At 39.4% G+C, this 26720-nt stretch overlaps 1 protein-coding gene across 2 annotated transcripts; it reads left to right on the top strand.

Annotated features, from left to right (window-relative positions):
* The first annotated feature begins 815 nt into the window (after positions 1-815).
* Positions 816-26720, top strand: RAD21 (RAD21 cohesin complex component). 2 transcript variants are annotated; one of them, XM_049824760.1, is made up of 15 exons: positions 816-1015; positions 7999-8115; positions 8831-9004; positions 10825-10954; positions 13190-13289; positions 14299-14405; positions 15292-15495; positions 16082-16207; positions 16407-16529; positions 17787-18010; positions 18337-18499; positions 18872-19023; positions 20611-20760; positions 22189-22272; positions 24931-26720. In XM_049824760.1, the coding sequence occupies exons 3-15, from the start codon at positions 8861-8863 to the stop codon at positions 25120-25122; spliced, it is 1899 nt and encodes a 632-aa protein (XP_049680717.1). In that variant the 5' UTR covers positions 816-1015; positions 7999-8115; positions 8831-8860; the 3' UTR covers positions 25123-26720. The 2 variants fall into 2 exon arrangements, with proteins under 2 accessions (XP_049680717.1, XP_049680708.1); XM_049824751.1 differs by lacking the exon at positions 7999-8115.

The following is a 26720-nucleotide window of genomic DNA, read 5'->3' as shown; positions in this document are numbered from 1 at the left end:
AGCATAAAATAAACACCCGCAGTGCCCCAGATAGCAGGAGTAAGTCTCGAAGCTCAGAAGGAAGACCTGGTTTGTTAACCTCCTCAAAGAAGCAGGCTGAAAGAAAGGATGTTTGTTTTAACCGAGACCCTTCTGTTTTTTAAAACAAGTTAACTAAAAAATCAGGAGTCACCTTCAAGACAGCGCTTTTTTTTTTTGCTGGGCAATGAAAGAGCCGAGCAGCACACGGAGCCAGGCTGGTGTCGTCCCCCCCCGCCCCGGAGGTTGCGCTATGCACCCCCGACCGAACGGCGTCCCGGGGCTGGGCCCCGCCACGCAGCACCCCGGGGCGCGGAGGCCCGCTCGGGCACACCGCAGGCAGGCTACCCGGCCCGCCAGGCTGCCTGACCCCCGTGCCCGTGCCCGGCGGCTGGGTCCGTGACACCGCACCGCCGCCGCCAAAGGACGGAGGGCGGCCGGGCCGGGCCGGGCCGGGCCGGGCCTGCCACGTCGTTGCCACGGCAACCACGCGCCCGCCCAACAGCCACTTCCGCCGCTCCCCAGGGCCGGCGGACCGGCGCGGTAGAGCTCGGGGAACCGCGCAGGCGCAGTTCCCCCCACCCCGCCTCCGTCCCGCCCCACCCCGAAGCCCTGCGTGCCGGTGTCACTCATCCGACCTTTCGTCATCCCCGCTGCCCCGCCCCTTCTCCCGGGCGCCGGACGGGAGCGGCGGGGACGGGCGCATGCGCAGCTGGCCGGTTCCCATTGCGCGCCCGCCTTCTGGCGGCCCGCCGCGCGGAGTGGCGGGGCGGCGCGCAGGCGCAGTGGGCGGCGGCGCCGCGGCCCGCGGGGAGGAGGGGGCATTTTAACAGTAAACATCCTGCCGATTTGAACGGCTGGTTTGGGCGGCAGGAAGGGCTGCGGCCGCCATCTTGTTTGTTTGAGTGAGCGGCTTGGCTCGGCTCGGCGGAGCGGAGCGGTTACCGAGCCCGGCCTCGCCAGCCGCCGCACCAGCCTCCCCCTGCCCCGGACCAGGGTAAGGAGCGGCTCCAGCCGCGCTCGCTCCCGCCGGTCGCCCCGGCTCGCTGCCGCCGTCCGAAGGGGGCACGGCGGGGGCCGGCCGCAGCCTGGCTCTCGGGGCGCTGCCGGCCTACTCGGGCTCGGCCGCCGGCCCCCCGCGGCCGGGGACGGCCGCGCCGGCCCTTCGGCCGAGCCCTCCCGGCGGGGGCGGGCGAGCGGCAGCGGGGGGGAGGGCCGGGCCCGCCTGGCAGCCCGCTGCGCGGCGCCGCCTGGGGCTGCCCGGGAGGGGCAGGGCGGCGGGGCCGGGGCTGGGGGCCCGGGGGGCCTGGGGTGACCTGCGCCGTGGTCGGGCGCAGCGGGAACCGGTCTGCGGCCTGGCGGCGGCACGGGCAGAGCCCCGGGCGGGGAGGCAGAGGCGGGTGTGCGCTCCGTGGTGGAGACGGTCTGTAAGCCTGGAGCGGTCACACGCGCGGAAGCGCGGTGACCTCCCCGCTGCCGCGGGAGAGCCGGTTCACGGGGGAGCTGAGGGAGCAACGTGTCGGGGTCCGGTGGCCGGAGTAATGTAGCAGATCCCCAAGCTGTGGGTTGGCAAAAGGGACGGCGTAGCTGCGGGGCTGCTGCAGTCTGGGGAGGGGGAGAGGAGCAAAGTCGCATCTGCCTGTCTCTTGTTTTCTCGTGTAATTTAATTTCTCGCTTAGATAAAGCGGAGTCTTGAATGTTCTCGCCAGCCTCACTAGTAACATATGAACTACCTTCTGGGCACCGTGACTGTTGATCTGCAAATAAAAGGCCCCTTTAAAAATGCCTATCTCTTGAAGAATTAAGACCTTACTCTGGCAGCTGCTGTGGATTCTCTGATATAAATCTTGCTATAGCTTTTAAGATTTCTCCCTGATCCCGAATGAAGGGCTTCCGTTAAATACAAAAGAAGGTGTTGGGTTTTTTATGGCACGGCATTCTTTCAGTGAAAATGGCTCTTTGTTAAATTTAGACATGGAAGAAAATGTTGTGAATTTGGAGAAGTTATCATTTAGGCCCACATTGTATGAACGTGTGCAGTAAGCATACACTTCCATTAATCTCTCTCTCAGTGAAACGCGTTACGTCAAAAATGGGGAACCATCAAAGCATTAGGAGGGCCAGGCTTGCGTTTTGTTTTGTGGAGGCTCACTTGTAAATATTGGACATTCTGTGAAACTTGGAAACATAAAGCCCACTGATCTAAAGTTTTAACTGGAGAGGAAGTGTGCTGGGGGAAATAAAAGGAAGAGCACAATGTTAGTGAGACCTACAATAAATGTAAATTACCACACAATTAAATTAGTCTTGTTTTGCCATCAGGGTTGCTGATATCATGGGAATTCCCACAGAAATGAGAATAGTTGTCTCAATACATGAGTTTAACTTCTTTGAGGTAAAATGTTAGAAAGTTAGGTTTTTACATTTGGGCTCTTTGGGTGAACAGTGCAGAGGAATAACTGCTGCAAAAGATGGAGTAACATAAGGAATTCTCTTACTCAACTTATGTACATTTAAGGAGTGTGTTAATACATGGTTTCTGCAAGTGTATTAGTTTGACTTGGAACTGGAATTGCACAAAACAGGTTGGGATAATCGAGACAGGGCCTAAAATGAAAAAGATTGTTTTCTACTGGATGAGCAGACATGGTGAATCTAGGGGCAAGGGCAGGATACCTGCTGAGGTTTGGGTATGAAAATGGAGTTGGGGGGGGAACAGTGTTCATAGGGTTCAATAATCTCAAACTTTGTACAGTAATTCTGAGTGATCTGCCTTCTGAATTAGTAACTTTAGTGGGGCACTGATTCTAGCCATTTGATTATGTAGGTCTGTAGTATATTTTAGCTGGAGAACAGTGAATGCAGTTCCTGTAAAGGAGTTATAGGCCTATAAAGCAATTATAGGCCTGGTAGTGCAACCTCAGCCACAGGATTTCAGAAAAAATGTTGCTGGAAAAACCAAGACCTAGAGACAAATGGAAAATGCTGTATGCTTTTAACAAAGGTATGTCAGGTTGGACTAGTTCAATTTAATCTTTTCAATAATTGATTTTGTGGACATAAGAAATTGAGGTGACTTGTCACTGAACTTCAGCAAAGCTGCAGGTGCCATGAAGAAATACACTAAAATTCAGAAAGATGCAGCTTAACCGGAGAATTATAAAGGTGGTTGAAGGAAGGAGATGAAATAAGGTAGTGCTGAAAAGAGGCTTTGAGCTGTAAGGAGTTTTTAGTGGAGTTTGTGAAGACTGGTCCTGTGATGAATTATTTTTTTTTCCCCAGTGGCATCAGGTATTCAGCATGCTAATGAAACTTGCTAGTGAGACAATGTTAATAAGTGCCTGCACCAGGGAACTTTTAGACATGTAAGAGGGACTCTGTAGTGAAGGATTATGAGTTAAAATTGAAGAACTCAAAGTGCAATTGCAGGTTCAGGGTAATTCTTCTGGACTTCTGAAGTCCAGCAGGGCCAACTCAGACTGCCGCAGGTGTGCAGAGTGAGCTCACTCTTTCCCATATGCCCCAGGGCTGGCTTGGCTTAGCAAAACAGAAACAGGGACAGCATAGGAAGAAAATATGTGTGTAGGGGGGCACCAGGAGAGAAGAGAGATTGAAGGATAGCATAAGAACAAAGGAAGTAAAATAACTGGTTGATTTTTAAACTGTAGTATGGAAGTTGTCTGCTGATCAGTGAATGAGTGTGGTTCTGGAGTAACCTTACAACAGGAAAAAAAGTAGGTGACAATAGAACAAATTGAAGACTGAATTTAACCTCTGAACTGGTGTGTGTATACATAACTTGACCTCGTAGAGTAACCGGCAAGTGGATTTAATGGGCTAGAGTGAACCACAGCCAAATTAAAATATGGTGAATATTGTACCTGTTGTCTGCAATATTATTGTCAACTGTTAGTTCATTAAGCTTCTTTCTGAATGTCTTGAAGGATGGGACTGAAGCTACACGAGAGTGCTTTTCAGAGTTTAGATAGTTAGTCATTCTAATATGCAGAAGGATTTTAAGACTTAATATTTGTGAATTAATGGTAAAGATTAAGTTCATAGGTAGCATCTACCCAATTTTCTTGTTGCTTCTTTGGGAGGATCAATTACCAGATACTTGGAATGAAACAGGCAGATTCTGGATCAGACTGTGTGTATTATCAGTATTGTATTAGTTTCGCTTTACGTGTTCAGTTACTTTGTGTATAGAATTACAGCCTAGTTTTTTTCTCTACACTTCTGTAGAAAGAAAAAGCTTTAAAATGAGATTATGCAATTGTTGAGGACCAGTTTAGGCAGAAGAACCTGAGGACAATTGTGGCCCATTGAAGCAAATTTGAAGTTAATTAAAATCAAGTTTAAAGTCTTTTAAAAGCACAGTTTGGCAAGGTCAGGATTTGGTCCCACCTGGTCTTGTGTGAGTACATCTTATTTTTGTGCCAGAGCAGTGCAAGCAAGACAGAAAAATGAGTAAGTTCTTAGAACAAGTTTTAAGGTCCTGGTTTGTACCCAGTCAATTTCAGAAATTAACAGTTACATTTTGCCTTACAAGCTTTTTAAGAGCTATCAGCTATCCTTTTTCTTTTGAGGATTCTTAAGAATTGCTTTTGCAGCCAACAACATATGTTTTACATGTCTGCATGAGCACTCTGCCACTCCAAGAAACTCTTGGTTCCTTTAACATTCATCCCGGTCTCAAATTATGCCAGGAAATCTATTTTTTCTCCTTTTATGCCACTGCATCAGCATACTGCCCTATGAATTAAAGATCAGACAAAAAGCCTGAAATAAGGAAAAGGATTATCTGAAAAGAAAGAAAAAAAACTCTGGAGAAAGTGAGCACAACCATTGGGGCCTGCTTTAAGCAATTGTGCTGATGCTCTAAACAAAAGTAGCTGGAGTGCTGCAGCTCAGAACCGTAAAGGTGGGATTTCTACAGTTCCTGTAACCCAGCTATTACCTTACAGAGCAGAGCATCTGCTGGAATTTGGAAGTGGCAGAGACTCATATTGTGACAGGAAATTAGTGTTTCAGGGAATAGAAGTATTATTTGTTAATAACAGTTCAGATTAATACACACTTTAAAACTATCTGTATTCTGATTGTCACTCTTTTCATGTATTTTGCTGTGGCAAGGCTTCATTAATGGATGAAGAGAAACAGATGACCTCTGTCAGAAGCTAGTTATTTTTGGTTCTTACTCGCTCCAAAAGTTTAAGTATTTTGTACGTGTAGTATAATCTTCTCATTAGTCCTACAAGAAAGTTTTAGGTTTGATCCATAACTCCAGTAGTGAGTGGTAGTCAAACCTATGAAACACCACAAACACAGGTGACCACTTAGTGTTTCTGTGCCTTCCGTTGGTGCAATAGTTTTCAGCCTCTATACTTTGATTTAATTGCTAACGAAGCATATGTTTTGAAACTCCTTCATATATGTTAAGCCCCCTTATGGGGAGTACTTTGACTTGGACTGTTAGTTCTTTAAAAGACAGAATCTGTCTTTAAAAAAAAAAAGATTTGTGAAATCATTAGCCTTGGTGTGATCCTGACACCTCAGTTTTTTGGGGAACCTTGCTTCCTCTTAGATATCTTAGATAGTTGTCTTAACACTTGCATTACCCTTGCTATCTGGGATTTAAAGTGGTAAGTTGTGTCTGAGTTGTCCGAGTAGTATGTTTCACATTTAACAGGAAATCTTGAGTATATTTTCAGGGTTACAGTTAACTGTATTTTTTAAGTTTTGTGAAGCCTGTGCTACATATTTTAATGGTTGTAAAACATTGGTGAATAATTGCACCAAACTCCCTGAATCAAAGTACATTATTTTGCAACTGTTGTTGGAAGTTTTTAGTGGAGTAATACAAGTGGTTTTGTTAACTGTATGTTTGTGTTTTCCCCTGTTCCTCATATTGACGGGTGTCCTGGTTTTGGCTCGGATAGACTTAATTTTCTTCCTAGTAACTGGTATAGTGTGTTTTGGGTTTAGTATGACAATAATGTTGATAACACACTGATGTTTTAGTTGTTGCTAGGTGTACTGCTTATCCTAACTTAAGGATTTTTCAGTTTCCCATGCTCTGCCAGCAAGCAGGTGCACAAGAAGCTGCGAGGGAGCATAGCCAGGACACCTGACCTGACCTAGCTAAAGGGATATTCTATAGCATAGAACATCATGCTCGGTATATAAACTGGGGGGCGTTGGCTGGGATGGGTGGATCGCTGTTTGGGCATCAGTCAGCAGCTGGTGAGCAATTGCATTGTGCATCACTTGTCTTTTCTTGGGTCCAGTTTCTCTCGTTTTGTTATATTCCTTTTCATTACAATTATTATAATTGTTATTATTAGATTTGTGTTATTATTTTTATTATTGTTTATTGTTTACTTTAGTTATTAAACTGGTCTTCTCTCAACCCATGAGTTACTTTTTTTTCCCCTATTCTCCTCCCCATCCCACTGGGAGGGGGGAGAAGTGAGCTAGCGACTGCATGGTGCTTAGTTGCTGGCTGGGGTTATACCATGACAAGGGGTAATTTACAGGCCTGCTGTTACCAGAGCAGTGCATGGTTGTGGTAGCAACTCAAGATATCAAAATGCTGTGCTGTAAAGTTATGTCTTTGCATATACAAAAATACAGTGAGGCCTTTGAAAATGCACAAGGGGTTGAATTGTTTGCTGGCCTTTGAGACGGTGGGATATCTTTCAAAAAACCCGGGGGGGGGGGGGGGGGGGGGGGGGGGGGGAGTAGAATACCTTCTGTTAGATAACTTTGTTGATGAAGACTTCCAAAATTGTTTCGTTGTGCTTCCTAGAAAAGCTTGCTCATATCCATCTTTGTGCAGTGCTGTCCTTGGCCCTCGCACAATTTCAACAAATAAAAAGAGCATTTTAACCTTTTGTTAATCTGCAGTTTTGTTATGACTCAAAACTATCAACTTTACTCCCAAGTGTAGTTTTAATCCCTTCTATCTATTGTGTTAACTTGAGCTGAAGCTGAACATGGCCTTTATTTCCTTTAAATCCTGTCCACTGTATCCATTCTTGGTGATGAACAGAATCAGTGGCCAGTCTGTCATTAAGACAGATAAGCTTGATAATCAGTTCTGTTGTCCAAACAGTGCTGTTTTGCTTAATGCAGCTGAAAATCAAAGCTTTCATCATCTTGCATGTTGAATGATACCTATAAGTGGGTACAAGTACAGAGTATGGTACCACTACAAAGATAATTTTCCATATCCTTTGTATTCCTTCAGATCCCATTTATTAAAACAAACTGGAAAAAAAGGCACAACAAAAAAAATTATTGGCCTTTACTTTCAGAGATCTATCCCTAGATCTACAGTTTTTCATTTGTTATCCAGGTATCTAGAGGTTGACTTTGCTTCCACTGAACCAGTAATGCCAGTGCTTCTCTTGCCCCTATACTTATTTTTTCTAGCAGTCACAATTGTGCTCCTCCTCTTTTTTGTTTGTTTGTTTTGGGTTTGTTGGGGTTGTTTTGTTTGTATTTTGTGAAGCATGCCCTATAAATATCAACAGCTCTACTCTAGCTGCTTTGGAACTTGTTTCTTTCACCTCCAAGTAAATTGGTATGGTGTAGGAGTTGGCTTCCTGAGATTCTCTCTCTGGCTGTCACGTTTACCAATGCTTTGTGCTTCCTTGTGTTCCCTATTTGCTTATAAGTTGTGTTAGCATGGATTTGGGAAACACTGGTGGTTTTTTTCATGGCTAGAAACTGATGCTCCTTGCACTGGCTCTGCCCAGATTAAACTGCCCTGCTTTTACTGCTAGGTTGCTGTGCTTCCCCTGCAAGTTTTTCTGTAGGCATGGAGGAGGTAAAAACTGAAATGCACTTGCTGCGTTTCTCCTGTTCTTATCTTTTGTTTCTTTTTCCCTAGTTACAGATATTGCTGGAGAAGAAGCTGTTTGTGGAGAATCTTCCACCTCTTTAAAGCAACCTTTTTGTTTTCTCAGTTTGTAGTTGAAATGAATCGTATGCTTACCTCATGCATGAAATTGGCATGTTTAGATCATAAGACATCATGCTGTTCTGCTTCCTCGTGGTTTGATATGTTGGCATCTTATCAGCTGTAAGAAGGTAGTTACTAGATAAGTAGATAAAAGGAATTTTGTTTTTCTGGTGAAGGAGAAAGAGGAAAATTAAATCTTCAGGAAGTTTGGAATAACGCAGTCCATCTTCTTACCATTTTTATTAACACTTGAATAAAAAATATGAAGCATTACTAAGAGGATTATGAAACCCAGAGCAGTCTGTTCAGAAATAAAGACATAATTGTACTTTCTGTTTAGGAAAATAAGGTGAAGTCCAAAAAGTTTAGGACTGTGTATTTTATAATGCTGAATGTTTTACTGAAACAATGTAGAATATATACTGGTGTAGCATAGTAGTAGCTACTGAATTAAGAGTAGAAAGAAATGGAAGTGGTAGAAAACTACTGTGGACTGAAAACTGAGACATGTTTGTTTGCATTATATGAGTTTGGTATCATTACCATAAATTTTAATATATTCAATATTTTTTCCTTGCGGGATGGTAAACATTTTTAAATTATGTAAATGGTCACTGGTTGCTGTTCTTCCTGCTTTGTATTTCCTCTGCAATAAATGTATATGCTATTACATGGCCACCACTTGCAAGTGTTGGCTTCTTAAATATTTTATACAAATAGTCTGACCTTAATGATTGAAAAGCAAACACATGCTTTGCTTACTGCGGATAAGAGGTGTGTTTACAAAGACATTCCTCATTAAAAAGTTTCTAGGAAAAAAAAAAATTGCCTTTGTTTTTACAGGTTTGCACCTTGTTTTAGACATCTGGGACCATGTTCTATGCCCACTTTGTTCTGAGCAAGCGTGGGCCGCTGGCCAAAATCTGGCTGGCGGCCCACTGGGATAAGAAGCTAACCAAAGCCCACGTTTTTGAATGTAATCTGGAGAGCAGCGTGGAGAGTATCATTTCACCAAAGGTATCTATTTTACACTGATGTAACATTATCTTGTAGTGAAAAGAAGTTGTGTGTACAGGTGGTAGTTGCATTTGGGTCACTGAAACAAATAAAATTCTTAATGTTGCTGTTCTAAAGAGTGGAAAGGTCCCTTCAGACGTGAAATACTCTATTGACTCTTTGATTCTGAAGTGTATTTTCTTGTCAATCTTCTAATGCTAAAGTATTGTGCAATTTAGCTACAAAATGTTTTGCTTTGCGTAGATGGAAGACTTGTATCTTGATGTACCGTGCATCATTTAGAAGCAAATGTTTGGAAAAGAGGAAAGCCTAGGCTTTCTAAGAAGTAACTTTTAAAGGCCTTATGATACTCTTTCAGTGCTGTTATTACTGGGAGCTGTAGAAATAATAATTAAGATATTTTTGTTTTATGCTTGTGACCTAAGTTCAAAGCATGTTTGGGCTTAGCTACAGCAAAAAGATCTGAGGTATCGCAGTAGCTTGTAATGTTACTGGTTACGTGAGGATGGTCTTCCATATAGTAAAAACGCTACGCTGTAGTGTAAAAGCCTTGCTTTTGAAACTTTTAGTCTCTGGTTTTCTGGGAAGTGAATAGATAGCAACAAAACTGAAAGAACATAACACTTCTGGATGACTATTGTGAAACCAGAGGAAATTTTGAGGAACTTGGGTTTTTAAATGGGGGGGTGTGGGGTGTGGGGTGTGTGTGTTCCGCCTTCTACTACTCATGAAAATGAATTTTTCCATTTAAGAACTAGTGGACTGATATGGTTGTGACTTTTCTCACTTAATAGATGTCTGAATGTCTTATAAGAAAAGCAACTATTTGAAAAAGAAATAAAACTTATTTTTATCTTTTGGTTGATACAAATATAACAACGTTTCTATAATGCTACTCTGGATTTTGGAAGAACTGCTAAGTGTAGGCAGAAAATGTATAGTACAATTACAGTGATACTTAATATTACAGAACAGTGATTTGCTTCAGTGTCAGCTCTGGAAGGATTTAGGAAGAAGGTAATGTTCATGGACTCACTAGTGAGCTGCAGCATTCTTTCAGAAAAAGGAGAAATTGATAGGCATTCTTTCATATATTTAACTTTGTGTAACACTTTTATCAGATGAAATATTAGAAAGACATAGTATGCAATAAAAATGTTGAATTCTTATAGCTTGAGGTTAAACCGTCTATGGCTTAATGTTCCTGGGAGACAATTATTCCATATACCCTTCAACAGAAGTCTCATGCTCTTTCAGACTAAAGTACTTAAGAGTCTGAATTCTCTTTTATCAGTTTTCTGTTCCTACAGCAGATACTTTATTACATAGTAAAGCAGAGAGGTTAAAGAGGAAAGGAACTTAAACTTGTTTTAATGTGGCAGTGCTTGTTTATGGACACCCCACATCTTCCACTGTTTCTCTCTGATTTTCTCCTTAACTGCAGGACAGAGGATGGAGAGGTAACAAGTAACAGTTTTAAACCAAATTGTAATTTATGGCTGTCCAAATTTTTTTATTTTTCACTTTTTTCTCAATTAAAGTAAAAAAAGATGTCAGAAAAAGATGTGGTAAAATGGGTTTTGTCTTATCTTTTATTTTATTTTACTAGACAGAGCTGCTATTAATTTACTGATATTTGCCAGGTCATCTATAAATAATATGTTGACCTAATTCTTTCTTTCTTCAGTTTTATGCTGATTTTTATACTTGTTTTGGATATTTGATGTTATTGAAAAACTCATGCAAAGCTGACTGAAATTTCATTGAAGAAAAAAAAGTAAGGCTACATCTAATTCACTGGTTGTGCAATATATTTTTAGGTGAAGATGGCACTTCGAACCTCAGGACATCTCTTACTAGGCGTTGTTAGAATCTACCACAGGAAAGCAAAATATCTTCTTGCAGACTGTAATGAGGCTTTCATTAAGATTAAGATGGCTTTTCGTCCAGGTATCTGTCTTTAAGCACTCTGTGAAAAGTTATGTTGTTATATAATGATGTTTGTTAAGAAGGTATACAATTCTACCTTCCCATCTCTGTAGAAGAATTACATAAAGTTATACAGGTTTATAGTACAAGTTATTTTCTTTAGTGTGGCTTCAGGTTGGCTGTGTGACTGAGTTGTATGCTGAAATACATATTTTAATTGAATTCTAAATGAAAATTTTTCCTATTAGTGCTGATTCAGTAAAATCTCAATTATGATTTTGGCTGGTTTTGGTCTATGATGTTAAATGGAAATACACTGCATGGTTTTTACCTTCTGTCACAAGTCTGAGAAAGGTCAGTTGCATGTACTGAATAGGAGCACAGAAGGGAGCTTGTTTCCATCAAGGGTAAAGGTTGCCTTGCCATGAGTTACAAAAGAAACATAGAAGTAAGCTGTTGGTTTGGGGTTTTGTTTTGTTTTTTACCACTTTCACATTTTAGTTTCTGGAAATAATATGAACTGTAATGTGCAGAAGAAAGATGTTTTCCCTTTTGTATGTGACACATAACTTCCCCCTCAATTGTTGCTTACTCTAAGATTTTTCCACTAAGATGGGGAGCCATATTAATACCTGAAATGACTTTCCAGAAATTCATTACTTGGCTTATACATTGTTGATAGTTTTCTTTAATTCTGGCCTGGGAAACTTTTTTCCAGATGGTGTGTAGCTGTGGTGGTGATGCTGCTGGATACTCACAGCTGCTGAATCATACTCTACCTTTTTAAATTTGTGAGTGTAATAGATTTAAAAGCTGAAGTTAAGGAAGACTTTTTTTTTTAAAAAAAAGCAACTCTTGAAAGCCAGCACAACAGTAAACTTGAGAAAAGTTAAGGTATCTAATGCCTTTATCTTCGTTTCCTGATCTTCACATTGTGATTCAGACATTCAACTTTATGTAGCTTTCAGTGGCAATTTGTTGTCTGTTGCCTATTTTTTGTTTACTGTTGCAATTAACTTCCCCGGGTGATGAGAACACATAAATTTGTCTGATTTCACAAGGCAATCTGTTTTCCCAATTTTCCCACTCCCAACGGAGCACATGTAGAAGGTGAATCGCCTTAAAACAAGATTAACAAAAAGTGGCATGCTGACCTGAAACAAGTTGAGGCACTTAGTCTTTGTTCTCAGTTTATCAGCTTTGTTGCTTAGGCATTGTCTTGATCCTGGCTGCTCTGAGAATCATTTACATGTTTTATTTTAAGCAACCACCAGGTAAAAATGTTGGATAGCCCTGAAAGGATGGACTAGGTTTCTTCATTCCTAGCCAAGTACCAAAATGAGTAAACTACAGACTCATGCTTGCTCCTGGTCTCTCGGGACAGTGGTTCTTTGATTATCCATTGCAGAGGGGAACACAGTGGGCAGTGTTTCTGAAGTATCTGTACCTCAGAATTGCCTGTGTCATGTGGGTCAGAGGCAGAACATAGACCTCAAATCTTATGCAAGTTACAGTAGGAATTGAACTGCATTTCCCATGCACTTTCAAGTGTCCTGACCTCTAGGTCTTTGAATAAAAGTGAGGCACCAGCTACTGGCACTGTTTTTGTGTGATTCCTAATCTGATAGTTGTGATCTGAGAGTGTCCACTGAAGAGCAAATTAAGCACCTCGGTAGGTTAAGAAGAGGTATGTATGTGGTTTAGGTAATCCAGCTCTTTTAAATGCAGAAGCCTAAAACTTGTGTGGCCCAAGTACAGTCAGTACTGTGCTGGGATTTTCAGAGCTAATTGAACTGACTAAATGACCAGTAGCAAACTAGTCATACTGTGTTGCTACTGCTTTACCCAAACCAGGCTGCCATGTTGCTGCGCTTTACCCAAACCAAAACATAGGACTAACTAGCTCATCTGGAGTATCGTGATAAAATGATTTTGTAGCAGGTACCTGCATAGTGTTGTGATGACATGTGCCTGTGTTAGCTGCACAGCTCTGCATTGCTACACAACCATTATCAAGTGATATGAGGCTTCCAGGGTTGTATAAAACAGTACAAGGGCTTGAGGGTATATATTTTGAATTTAGACTGAATCTCAATACTAACATTACCTGAGGTTTCTTCATAGGTGTCTAGCATCAGTTCAATTCAACAATTTAAAGATGAGAAGCTCATGCAGAGAAAACAATGCTGAAGGCACAGGGAAAAATGCTGTTGTCCTAAGGAATGGGAACTCATGTCTGAGTGTTCTTCTTTGCAGGGGTTGTCGATTTGCCTGAGGAAAACAGAGAGGCTGCTTACAATGCTATTACCTTACCTGAGGAATTTCATGATTTTGACCAACCGCTTCCTGATCTAGAGTAAGCTTGCTTTATTTTTTTTATTTCCATGCAAATGATGTCTGGTTTTAGTTGAGGAGAAGCTGGTTTTAAACAGCAAACTCATTGCTGAATTAAAAAAAAAGAATTCTGTAGGTAACTTGTATTCTTAAGTCTTTTAATATACCAAGCAAGTACACAATCATCTCTGTGTTGATTTTAAGTTCATAGTAACATGTAATTTTAACCAAAGTTAAAGCTGTCCTTACAGAAGCTTTTGCAAATCTCAGCTGTGTATTATCACTTTTGTTTTTCTTCTATGCTAGGCACTCTACAACGCATACATTCTCAGGTTAGACAAGATAAGTTTTATGGAAATGTCCTTGTTGACCTTCTGTAGGGGCGCTTTTAGTTCTTAAAACTTTTTAATACTAATGAGTTACTTGTAAACATAATAACAAGTATACAACTTGAATAGTTCTTGATCTGTAAAAAAATTGATGTTACCTTTCTGTATTACTCATAATGGAATTTCTAGGGTACAGTTTGTTTTACTCACGGTTCTATTTAGTTTATATGCAAAGTTTGTATGTTTATATATAGTATACGCTAACTTGAAACTACATAAAAATTCTGTGTTCTTCTAAGAAATGTGCCTTAACACAATTGGTAGTGTTACTAGATATACCTTTTGATAAATTATATTAATAGCTGTTGAAGTTGAAGGGGGGGGGGGGGTGGGAAGTCTTTTATTGCTTACTAATTTGGCCTTTAAAAGTAATGACCTCTACGCAGCAAGTAGTAAGAGAGGTTACTGATATGTTACCCAGAAGCTAACGCAATTTGGGTGATAGGTTTTAACCATGAATGGTCTTACTCTTTTAAGTAGTGTTTTCTATTCTATATTCACCATCAGCTTTTTCATTAATTGACTTAAATGTATAATTTACTTTTTAGGAACTACTTTCACATTTATCTAAGGCAGGCTTTATCTGTTGATAATTTTTTCTTTAAATGGAGATTTTTAATAATTGTCTTCTGTTTGTTTAAGTGATATTGATGTGGCCCAGCAGTTCAGTTTGAACCAGAGTAGAGTGGAAGAAATTACAATGAGAGAAGAAGTAGGCAACATCAGTATCCTCCAGGATAATGACTTTGGTAAAAACCTCGTGTATTATTACATGTTACTAAGCTAGTTTTGGTAACTGTAAAGTTATGGGTTTGCAATTACTACGGAATTCCCACTAAGTACAAAACAAATTTGATCACAGATGCTGTGTTTCCAACATTTAATTTTTAGTTTGTACATGTCAGTTTTTCCAAAAAGCCTGTCCTCTAATATTCAGCAAGCTTGTAGCTGCCTATATAAAGCTGAAGAATATTCAGTCAGGTTAATTAATGAAGAACTATGTCAAATATAATTTTCAAAACATGGTGTGAATATGAAAGCAGCTGTTGGCTTTAATCATAAGCATGTTTTCAGTCAGAAACTTAGGAGATTTCTAAAGCTGAAGCAGTTGGTGGTGACTAGCTTCTTCCAGTATCTTTTCAAGGACAGTGTTCTAAGATCTGAGTCAAAGCCTGAAGACAGTTGTATTTTAATATCTAGTTTCCAGAGTACAAGAATGTAATCCATAATATAGTAACCTTTTTGAAAGTATAATCTAGGTATTGATGGTGGTGTTGACTTTGTGTTGGTTTGCTCTCTATACATGAAGCCCAACCTCGAAGCATAAGGTACAACTTCTTTGAATTCTTGGAATTCTTTGCTTTCAGTGCAGCTAAAATGTAGTCAGATTTGGCTAAAATCAATTCAAATAAATATAATAAAATGCTTTGAAGAGGAGATGGTTATTTTTATAGTTGTTTGAATGGTATTTTTGCTATGGTATAGCTGGTCATAATTCCTTACATCTTGTCATTAACTCTGCCATTCAGATAACTTGAAGTTTGGTTTTACATTTGGGGCTTTGCTGATTGATTAGCTAGGTCTCTTGCATCTTGGTTCTTTAGCATTTATAGCAGTGAAATCGTATTCTTGCAGGTGACTTTGGGATGGATGATCGTGAGATGATGAGAGAAGGTAGTGCATTTGAGGATGACATGCTAGTCAGCACCAGTGCTTCCAATCTCCTACTGGAACCTGAACAGAGCACCAGTCACCTCAATGAGAAATCTAATCACCTGGAATATGAAGACCAATACAAAGATGATAATTTTGGAGAAGGAAATGATGGTGGAATATTGGGTATGTTTGAGAAATTTGTTTTTCTGCTGTCCTGCCTTCTGCCTCAATAAATAGTTCTTGGGGGGATAGGGGGAAGGTTGTTTCCTTTGTTGTCAAGGGTCCCTCTCTAGCTTATCCCTTCAGCAATGGAATTCTGGTTTGTGAGTGCTACAGCAATACAGATGATGCGTAGCATGTTAAGTGTTTGCATGTTTCAAATGAAGTAAAATTAAATCAACTGGAGTTTTTCCATTCTATATGTAACATTCTTTAGAGAAAAATCAATATGCAACTGTTGTTCTGACTCCTTCCAAGGGCTTAATTAATATGTTGAGAATTGTATTGAGTGCTTCTCTGTGAAGTACTAAAAACCTAGTAAGATGCAAATATGTGGCAAGTGTATTGTAGTAAAGGTTATCTGTTAGCTCAAAATTTGAGCTGAAATGCACCTTTGTAAAGCATTCCTAATTGATTTTGTGTCAGCATTGGAAGTATAGGTTTCTCTAACCTTTGCACCATCTTTGTCTGTGTTGTCATAAATTTGTCTGTACTTCAGTACTGTCTATATTTGTTTCATGAAATTGATTCTTCCATGTGGTTGTTTCAGATGACAAACTTCTCAGTAATAATGATGGTGGTATTTTTGATGACCCACCTGCACTCTCAGAAAGTGGAGTAATGATGCCAGAGCAACCTCCCCACGATGATATGGATGATGATGATAATGTATCAAGTGAGTATGATCTAGGGCTTAGATGTAGAATTACTTTTTTTCAACTAATTTAATTGGGATTCTAATTCCTTAAAAGCATGTTGAGCTCAAAAAATATGAAATGTAGTAAACCACCTTAAAGTGTGGAGGAGGGAATGGGAAGGGTAGCACAGTTTCTTAATGTTTTGACATAGTGCAAGATACCTGTTCTAATTGGCAGTGGGTGGACCAGACAGCCCAGACTCAGTAGATCCAGTTGAACCGTTACCAACTATGACTGATCAGACAACGCTTGTTCCCAATGAAGAGGAAGCTTTTGCTCTGGAGCCTATTGACATAACTGGTAAGCAAGCTATTTAGGAATATTTTACTTGGGTCATCAGAGACCACCTTAGCTCAATGGAGTGGAAATGAATGGCTAGCACTGCTGCTAACTCTGCTTCTCAGTTGGAAGAGAAACCAGGGACCAAGTGCTGAATTCCTTTTATTCTAATGGTAGCCTTCCAGTACTTTCCAGGTAGGTAGCTTACATTGATGATCTTGCAGGGTACTAGTTTGTTGTTTCTGCAGTCAGTATGTGTAGTGGCATGATGCTGTAGCTTTGGATAAAAATGCTAGTTAAAATACAGTGAGTTGGAATAGAACTCATCAAGTCTTTAATTCTAATAAAGTACCTATAGTGCAGCACAGTTCTTGATATGCTATGTTTGATGGCCAGGAGTGACTGTTTACACTGAGAATGAGTGCTCTTCTAGTGATTCATAGCTTTAATGAATTGCTGAATTCAGGAGATGCATCTTTGTATTTGAAGTTCTACTCAATAGTGAAATTCCTTGTCTTTTTCTCTAATGAAAGACACTTATTTTAACTGGTACTGTATTTGGCTCATTATAAACAGATCCCTGCTGTATTTAAAAAAAAAAAAAGATCTGGAAAAAAATGTAGTTTGTCCTGTGTTTTCAGACTGAACTCCAGGCCCTGATTTACTGCTTGGCCAATTAAAAAGCCCTAGCACTGCCCTCTGGTGGCAAGCTAGCAACAGAGGTCCTAGCTGATCTGCTGGGACCAGCAAAGACAGCGTTTGCCAGAGCTTCAGGGTCTGCTGCAGAGTGCCAGGCTGTAAGCAGTTTACAGTAAAGTCATTCTAGAGCAGGATGAGAGGTACAGGTAAGATAACCACCCACGTTAACACTGCCAAAGCTCAGCTAGTGTGTAGGGGTAAAACTTGGTGTGGTATTTTGACTCTTTGGTCAGAGGGACCTTACATCTCAGGGGTTTGCTCCTGAAGACCACCAGCCTGACAAGCAAGCCATGAGGGAGGGAGGCATGTGCAGCTGAGGGCATTGAGGCTTAAGTAGATTCAGTAGAACTACAAGTATACACAGCAGAATTTGTAGGTTATGGGACAGCATTGCTAGTGTTTGACCTTTCATAGTGCTTATAGCTTTTCATTCCTCCTCAGAAAGCTAAAATTGCCTTAGATTCTTGAGGCAGCTTTATACATGGGTAAATAAGACCTATAGAGAACCTGCACAATTCTTCTTCTACAGTGTGGTATCTGTATAAACTAACCTTCATTACTTGCTAAAAATCTCAACAGTCAAGGAAACCAAAGCAAAGAGGAAGAGAAAACTGATTGTGGACAGCGTGAAAGAACTGGATAGCAAGACTATTCGAGCCCAATTAAGTGACTACTCTGATATTGTTACTACTTTGGACTTGGCACCTCCTACTAAGAAACTGATGATGTGGAAAGAAACTGGCGGAGTTGAAAAGCTTTTCTCTCTGCCTGCACAGCCTTTGTGGAATAACAGGCTACTGAAGGTAATGTTTTTGTGCAGGTTCATTTCTAAATGGACTATATTCAGGATTGTGCCTCATATATAGTAAACATCAGCATATGAATAGTGATGTAGTGATAGCAGTATTCATAATTTAAAAAAAAAACCCAACTCATTAAAACAACTAAGATAACACCAATGCTCAAAATGTATATCAGTTACAGAAATAAATGAATTTTTTTGATGTTACTCCTGTTGGAGAGGAGCTTAAAAAACAGAAAAGGAAGATGGCCCATAATTAAGTGATCTGAAACTAAGTTAGGGACACTGAGAACTACAATAGTGAATAATGTAACGTTTCCCCTGTAGCTCTTTACTCGTTGTCTTACACCCCTGGTACCAGAAGACCTAAGAAAGAGGAGGAAAGGTGGAGAAGCTGACAACCTTGACGAGTTCCTTAAAGACTTTGAAAACCCAGAGGTTCCCAGAGAGGAGCAGCAACAACAGCAACAGCAGCAACGAGATGTCATTGGTTTGTGTCTTGTCAAAGATGGTCTGCTTTCCCTCAGAGCTTATTTTTCTCTTTTCTGCTTTATATTAAGACACCAAAGATTATGAATAAAGCAAAGAGCTTTGGAATGGTTGTCTAGCTTGATATACAGTCTGTGGCTTAAAATAGCTTTTTTGAAGTAGAAGACACTTAAGACATTCCATTTGATCCAGTGAGTTAAATAGATATTGGATTGGGTTGTGTGCACATTTGTACCAATTATATTTAAGTCACTGCAAAAGCTATGCAGGCTGTTTGAGAGTGCTCAATTCTAAATTAATAGCAGATTGGACTTAGTAATGTAATTTGAAACTGTACCAAAGTATCTAAAACTGGGTTTGTTGTGGAATATAGATGAACCTATTCTGGAAGAACCAAGTCGTTTACAAGAATCGATGATGGAAGGCAGCAGAACCAACCTGGATGAATCTGTTATGCCACCTCCACCGCCTCAGACAGGTGTTAAACGCAAACTGCAGCAAGTAGAACCAGAGCCAGTGTTACCTGTGAGTAAGATCTTTTTTTTCTTTTTTTTTTTCTTTTTTTCCTTTTGTTTTTTTCAGAACAAGAAGTGAGTAGTGTCTTTGAGCAGGAAGTGACACAGATTTGAGGCACTAGCTTTCTGTGGTGGTGTAAGATATGGTGGACTAGTATCAGAATCTTTGTCCCTGGGTAGTCTTTATGGTGTTTTTCATCCACAGAGTTATGAAAGCTTACTGAAACATTTAAAATGCAGGTAGGATAAAGAAATGGCACTGTGTCCTACAGAAAAAGTCTTCAAGGAGTAAAGCGTATTGCTTACAAAGCTATCAAGTTCTTCTGCTTGGCAAGCGTATGTGAACAGCTTTCACTGATGAAGAAAGGATTGTGCTAGCTGCACAAACTTTCTTTTCAAGACAATCCTAATGTTCCAGGGTTAAGGGTTCAAAGAAAAACTTTGATCTTCAGGAAAGATTTCCTAGTTGAGTTATGAGTAGACTTGGAAACTAGCTCATATCTACCTCTTCTGTAAAATCTGTGATACAGTGTGAAAGGAAACCATATTTGTGAAAGGGAGAGGAAATGGGAAAAATGAAAGGTGTATTCTTTTTCTGAATGGTTACCTGAGGAGAACAGTCCTGGTTTATGTCTTTCTCATACTTGTGCATTTTTTAACCCCTCTTTGCACATATTTCATGGCTAACAGGTTGCTTACCATAGGATGAGACGTGTTAGATGTTACATTATCTTATTAAAAAGGGGAGCAGCTGCTGTTCCTGTTGGCCATGTCATTGGGTGAAATTGGCATTAACTGTTTGTACCTTGTGTTGAAGTCAATGTTGTTGGTATGTGTTGGGAATTCTTTTATCATGCCAACCAGATCAGGCCTCTAGCAGCATACCTGTAGTGATACCTGCTGTGTGACTCTAAAACAGAAGTTATTTTGAGCTATTTTAGGGTATGTGTAGAAACAGTTTCAGGTGTCAAGGTAACTTTACTAGCAAAAACTTAACTGCATATAGATTCAGGGGGAGAATATGGTATATTAATTTTATTAAAACCAACTACATAAATCCTGTTAAACTGCTTTTCTGGATTCTTCCTCTTGATACAAATATCTTCTGAGAATTATACTTGAGCACTAAAGTCACTCATACATATTTGGAAACTTTACAAAGTACCTATGTTTTAATGCCTTCATGCTTGTATTGCAAAGAGCAATATTTTGATATTTTGAAGATGTCTTGTTCCAGTGTGTTAGTGTGTTCATGTAGCACTGCATCTGGTTATGTGGGATTTAAAGTTGCATGTGCTGATCTGAGAAACAAGATCAGTAGTTTGGATGGTGGACTAAGTAAAGTTATTGAAAAGCCTTTTTCCTTACAGTGGTGTCATAATTTCTGGTTTGGGTAGAATCTAAAGGATTAAAAATACATGTATGGACAACAAAACAAAACAGATGGCTTTTCATTTTTAAAAAATGAAAACTTCTGACAAATGACTAAGATGTAGAGACTTGGATTTTGTGGAACTGGTTTGTAGCATCAGCATTCTATTGTAAAAGCACTGATAAAATGATGCCATCGGTTTAACTGTATTGCATACTCTTAAAGCATCCACCATCACAACAGCTGGAAATACCACCTGTAGAAATGCCTCCAGAGGAGCCCCAAAACATCTGCCAGCTAATACCAGAGCTAGAACTTCTGCCAGAAAAAGAGAAGGAGAAGGAAAAAGAGAAAGAGGAGGAAGAAGAAGAGGAGGTAAGAACTCTGTGTGGAAAGGGTTTGTGTGTTTCCCAGCACTGTTTGACTTTGGATTCATTAAATGGCATAAGAAATAAATCTTCAGTCTTTACTTGGGAAGTTACCAACTTTGGAAATGTAGATTTTAAAATTTATTCCATGAACATTTTATTTTATTTATACTATTCCATTTTATAAATTGCATATATATTCTGCTTTGAATTAGAGGGTTCTCCTATTCTCACACATGGTTGGATTAAACCACTTTATGATACCTTATACAAGCAGTTTTGAACTTATTTTTATGGTTGCATTTTAAATAGTTCATGCCACTTAATAAAAGTGGATTTTTGTGAGAGATGGTCCATGTCCTAAAACGTGATAACTGAAGTTGTTTCATAGCTACAATATTTAATATTCCGTGGGTATAAAACCAAACTTCATTGATTCTTTTTATTCTACACCCAAAATGTATTATAATAAATTAGTTTTTAAAAAACTGTTTTGTTGGACAAAGAATGTATCTGGATATGTGAAGTTTTCTTCTGTAACAAGTCACATGTACAAAGAAATGTGAATTGCTTTAGTCAATTACTTCAGTCAAGGTGATTGTCCTAGCAATGTAAAAAGCTGTTAGAATAGAATATTTTCAGTTGGAAGGGACCTACAATGATTGTCTAGTCCAACTGCCTGACCACTTCAGGATGTTGTTGAATGCAGAGAAATGTTACTTTAAAAGTTGTACAATGAAAGGGAAGAAATACATGCTGACTTAATTTTGAGAAATAAAAAAATTGGCCAAACAGTTCTTTGCACAGTTTAAGTTTCTTGGGTTAAGACTGGAAACAAAGCAGACACTGCTTGCATGTGTCACTTTTGTGGTGATTTTTTTTTTAATTGCTGATTTGAAGTAAAGTTCTTATTTTAAAAGCCATATCTAACACATCTTCTGTAAACAAGTACTGTTCTCTGTAGGTGAGTGCTTCATAGGACATGGGGAGCTGAGTCATTACAGCTGGCCTTCACAATTTTTAGCAGCAACCTATTTTCCTTTTCAATGGTTCTGCTTCCCCAGTGAAATGAGAATGTCTGTGTCTATTAATGTTTGCAAAATAAAAGCATTGTTGATACAGTGTTTAGTACTAGCAATCCTAGATTAGACTGAAGTGTCTCTTCTCATTCAGCTGTCATGACTGAACTTCTTTGTTTTACTAATTGTCAAAATAACAATTCGAGGTATAATCATAGTGGCAGGCAACCGTACTATGGTACGTCAGCTTACGTTTGTGTCTTCCTCCATCCCGCTTCCTGCCTTCCCTAGATGTATCCTGTGACTCAAGTTTTCTAAACCTTCTGGCTTGATGAAAAGAAAAAGCTGCAGTGATACCTAGAACTTTTATGTAAAGATAATTGTTTTCTAAACGCGTGAATTTTGGCTGCTTGCAGGAAGAAGACGGCACGGGGGGTGATCAGGATCAAGAAGAAAGGAGATGGAACAAGAGGACTCAACAAATGCTTCATGGACTTCAGGTACACATGATAATTTGCTTTCTTTTAAAGTAGCTTTTGAGTGTGCCCAATGACACTTTTGACCTGAGTTAAAAGGTTAAGAAAGAGCTTTCTTTGCAGTAGAGGTTACAAACTTAAAATATCTTTTTTGTCATGGGGTGGGGGGGGGGGGTGGAGCTTGTAATTGATTAAATGGTAATATAATTGTCACTTTTTTCCAAAGAGCATTTGAAGTAAAATTTTTTTGCTGAAGTGTTTTTCAACCTTTATGTCCACACTTGGTGTGCAAGTAAGAGTCCCAGAAATTCGAATTTTAAAATAATTGGGTTTGATTGTGTTTTCAGTGAAACTATAGCAGCTCTGACTGTGCTCTGTGACCCTAGGCAAACCCCATCAAAGTCTAGGGATAAAACCATTTTATATGATTTTTACTCCCAGCTAGGCTAGTTTGAAAACTTCCATGCTATGATAAGCTGAATCTATTAACAACTGTGGGAATCTGACCTTGACTGAGGTACAGCATTACTTTTCAGCATGTGGCTTCAGTCTGCACAGACAGATAATCTTTGTAGGATGGATTCTTGCTTGCTAGAACTAAAGAACTTTTTTCTGATAAGATAGTTGAGCATTCCTAGTATACACTTGAACTTAAGTACAAACTGCTGTCCATTTGCATTTAGGTCTCTCTACTTCGTATATTCTTGGACTACCTTTGTCTTTCTGTCTAGGTTGTGGTTTCTATCCCTTTGTTCCCTTAAACATTTTGGCAACTCCTGAGATTCTACTGTCACTGAAGTGTTTCAGTTCTTTCTCTCTAAGCTGTTTTTGTTTTCCAAAGTCATCCTCACTTTTTTGTGAAATTGATAGGCTCCATCTCTGCTGATAAAAGCTCACTGTCATTGTATCTCTGAATTTCCAGTATAGCGGATTTTGGAGGTCAGGGGGGAATACTGCTGAATTTTCAGTAAACTGAGGTTTAGTAGTATTTCATATTCTATTAAGTTTATCAAAAGTATGATATAATCAAGTAAAAGGTATACATTTCTGGAAAATGTTACTACAGTTATATCATAAGAATTACTTGCTTATATCTCTAAACAATGAAACAATTTTAAACTCCTAAGTAGTCTTTATGACACTTAAATTTAGTTCAGATTACACTGTAAACTAATGTGATTTAATTTAGTTCTCTTGCACACCTGCAAGAATTCTGCTAGTTTAGGTAAGATAGTTTTAAATGGTTGTTGTGGTTTAACCTTGGTAATCGGCTCAGCCCCACACAGCCGCTTGCTTGCTCCCCGCCCCCAAGTGGGATGGAGAAGAGAATCACAAGGGTAAAAGTGAGAACTCATGGGTTGAGATAAAGACAGTTTAATAGGTAAGACAAAAGCCGCGCACGCAAGCAAAGCAAAACAAGGAATTCATTCACCACTTCCCATGGGCAGGCAGGTGTTCAGCCATCTCCAGGAAAGCAGGGCTCCATCGTGTAACAGTGACTTGGGAAGACAAACGCCATCGCTCTGAACATCCTCCCCCTTCGTCCTCCTTCCCCCAGCTTTATTTGCTGAGCGTGATGTCATATGGTCTCGAATATCCTTTTGGTCAGTTGGGGTCAGCTGTCCCAGCTGTGTCCCCTCTCAGCTTCTTCTGCACCCCCAGCCTACTTGCTCAAAAACAAGAACATTTGCTCCCATCCAAAACATAGCACCATATGAGCTGCTGTGAAAAAATTAACTCTGTCCCAGCCCAAACTAGTACAATTGTTGCTTAAAAGAAATTTTTAAAGTATACAGCTGTTTAGTCGGTAATGTTGTGTAATGTTTTTTTCCTCTGAATGTTTCATCATGATTTCTGAAAAGAGCTTCAGAATTCTCTTTGGACCATGTCTAGCCTCCCCCCACCCCCGCCCCGATTCTTTCTTCCATGTGCCCAAAAGAGCATGACACTGGATGGCTGAAACATTTAGTCTGTAATGAGATTTGAATTTAAGATGTGTTTAATATAAAGTAATTTGGTTTGGCCAGCCTAATATTTTTTCATCTAGTAGATATTCCAGAGCAGACGGTTCTGTTTTAAACTGAAGACGTCAGTTGTTGTTCTAGCCAGCAAACAGATGTATTTTCCTGCATTTTTTTATATTCTGGCTAAGACTTTGAAAAAATGTAAGTGACTTTGGGTACTTAGTTTCAGACAGAGTTTTGGAAATAAACAGGCTTCCACCTTGGGAAAATTATGCATCTTTTAAAGAACCTTAGCTCTTAAAATTTTGTTTTAAACAATAGATAACTTTTTTTAGTTATTTTTATTTTGAGAAATAAAACAGAATTTTTTTTATTCCTATTTAAAAAATATTTGTCCTGTAGTCAAAAAAGACTGGCTAGCTATTGGTGCAGAAAGAAAACCTTGTGCTATACTGCAGTGTTTCTGGTATAAGTTGCACAGATTCAAGATTGAATGTTTTTTTCACACATCTCTGGGAAGCCTACTTGGTTTCATTTAAATAAGATCTGTATAGAAATGTTCATGTACATGCTGTAATGCCCCTCTATCCAATGTTGAGTCCTTCCCAATCCCTCACAGTGTCCTGGGAGTGACAACAAACAGAATCTTGCCAACGGACATTCTTGTTTGTATGTAATTCTCTATTTAATTTATGGTATCAATGTTTGTGTTTTTCAGAGAGCTCTTGCTAAGACTGGAGCGGAATCTATCAGTTTGCTTGAGCTGTGCAGAAATACGAATAGAAAACAAGCAGCTGCAAAATTCTACAGTTTCCTGGTACTTAAAAAACAGCAAGCTATAGAGCTGACACAGGAGGAGCCTTACAGTGACATCATTGCAACACCTGGTCCAAGATTTCATATTATTTGAATGGTTAGGTACAGCAGAGCTAGTGTTCATTTCACTAGTGCGTACATGTATTGCCCCATCTGTAGGGCCCACAAGACCATTGCAGAAAATTTAGATTTTATTGTCTGTATAAAGTCCTTGGTTTTCTTTTCGGGTTATTTTGGGTTTTGTATTTTAAATTTACCACTTAAATTTTTAGTGAAACTGCTGGGTTGGGTGGCTTGAGTTCCAACTGCAGAAACCAGACGGCTCAAGGACCCAGATGAAGATTGTTTTAACAACTCAGAGCAGATGTGTGCAATATTGGTGCATGTAATGTCGAGTATCAATGGAAATGTCTTACGATAATTTGACTAGTTGATTCAATAGTGATATTTTTAACCTATACAAGTAAACCTGAATGGCCAACCTATTGTCTGATTAAAAATTTTGCCAAACTCGTCTAAAATGTTCAGTCTGCTTCTCATAGTGGTGGTTTTTTTCCCTTTCCCTAGATATTTGTGCATACCGTGGGTCTCAAAGCTGCCAATATGAAAGGTAGTGCCTGATATGTCAGCTTGCTTTGTCACTGCGTTTTTGCAGTCAGATTTTTGTAGCCCTTGATGCTAAGGGGAAACGGGTGTCTGTGGAAAGCACTTCCTCTACGTGATACTATTGCATACATGAAAGGATGGAACATGTGTTAAGCATTTGAGACAAAACATTCCTTTTCACTTATCACCTCGTTATGGTCCACTACTGATAATGGCTAATTACTGTTAATAAGCGTCAAATAAAAACTCTAGTCATTTCATTTAAACCTTTAAGATATCAAATGCTTTAGGTTTGTTAGAGCTGTATATAAACTCCAGACTTTTTAAAACAGACTTCTAGATTGTAAATTATCTGATTTTTATTAAGCAGGCATATGAAGATAAGGATAAGAGAAGTTGAACAGATTGCCTTTGTAAAGATGCTAAATTCAGATACCACCTGTACCGAAAGGGCAACAAACTTGAATATACAGTACAAACAGGCACAATTCCACTTAATTGTGTAGTCTATTAATGGCTCTTCGGATATATTTATGGTTTTAGTATCAATTTTTTCCAGTAATGCACACTCCTGTGTTCAAAACATTCTATCAGTTTTGCAAAAGAAGTCCCATTTGATTTTAAAGAATGAAGCTTTACTGTTAGACCAGGTAGCACCAGAAATTATGTGAATATGTTGATTATGGAAACCTGTCTTAACTTTTTTTTAGGGCAAAATTATTCACACTGAAGGTTCTGGTTTTAATGTTGGCACTTTTACAAAATAATTTTGGGACTCTGAAATTTCAGTGTGTACTCAACTGTAAAATTATGTGAATGTTTGAAAAAATCTGAGACTACATGGTGACCATGTTTTAATAATCCTTGAAAAAGTTAATTGTATAAAGTTACTGCAGCTTTATTTTCAACATGATGTGCCTGTAAAACCATAATTTTTCCCCTTTGTAAAAAGAGACATTGTAGATAACTTGAATGTTTAATTATAGAAAAGGTCATTAGTTTCTTGTTACACATTTTTAGTCTGTTTTTGTTGCTTTTCAAGGTTAATATTCTTGAAAATAGTTGATGCTGTTATGTATAACTTTT

Source organism: Accipiter gentilis, chromosome 2 (assembly GCF_929443795.1).
Source record: "Accipiter gentilis chromosome 2, bAccGen1.1, whole genome shotgun sequence".
NCBI lineage: Eukaryota > Metazoa > Chordata > Aves > Accipitriformes > Accipitridae > Astur > Astur gentilis.
This window is presented reverse-complemented; position numbering and strand designations above follow the sequence as displayed.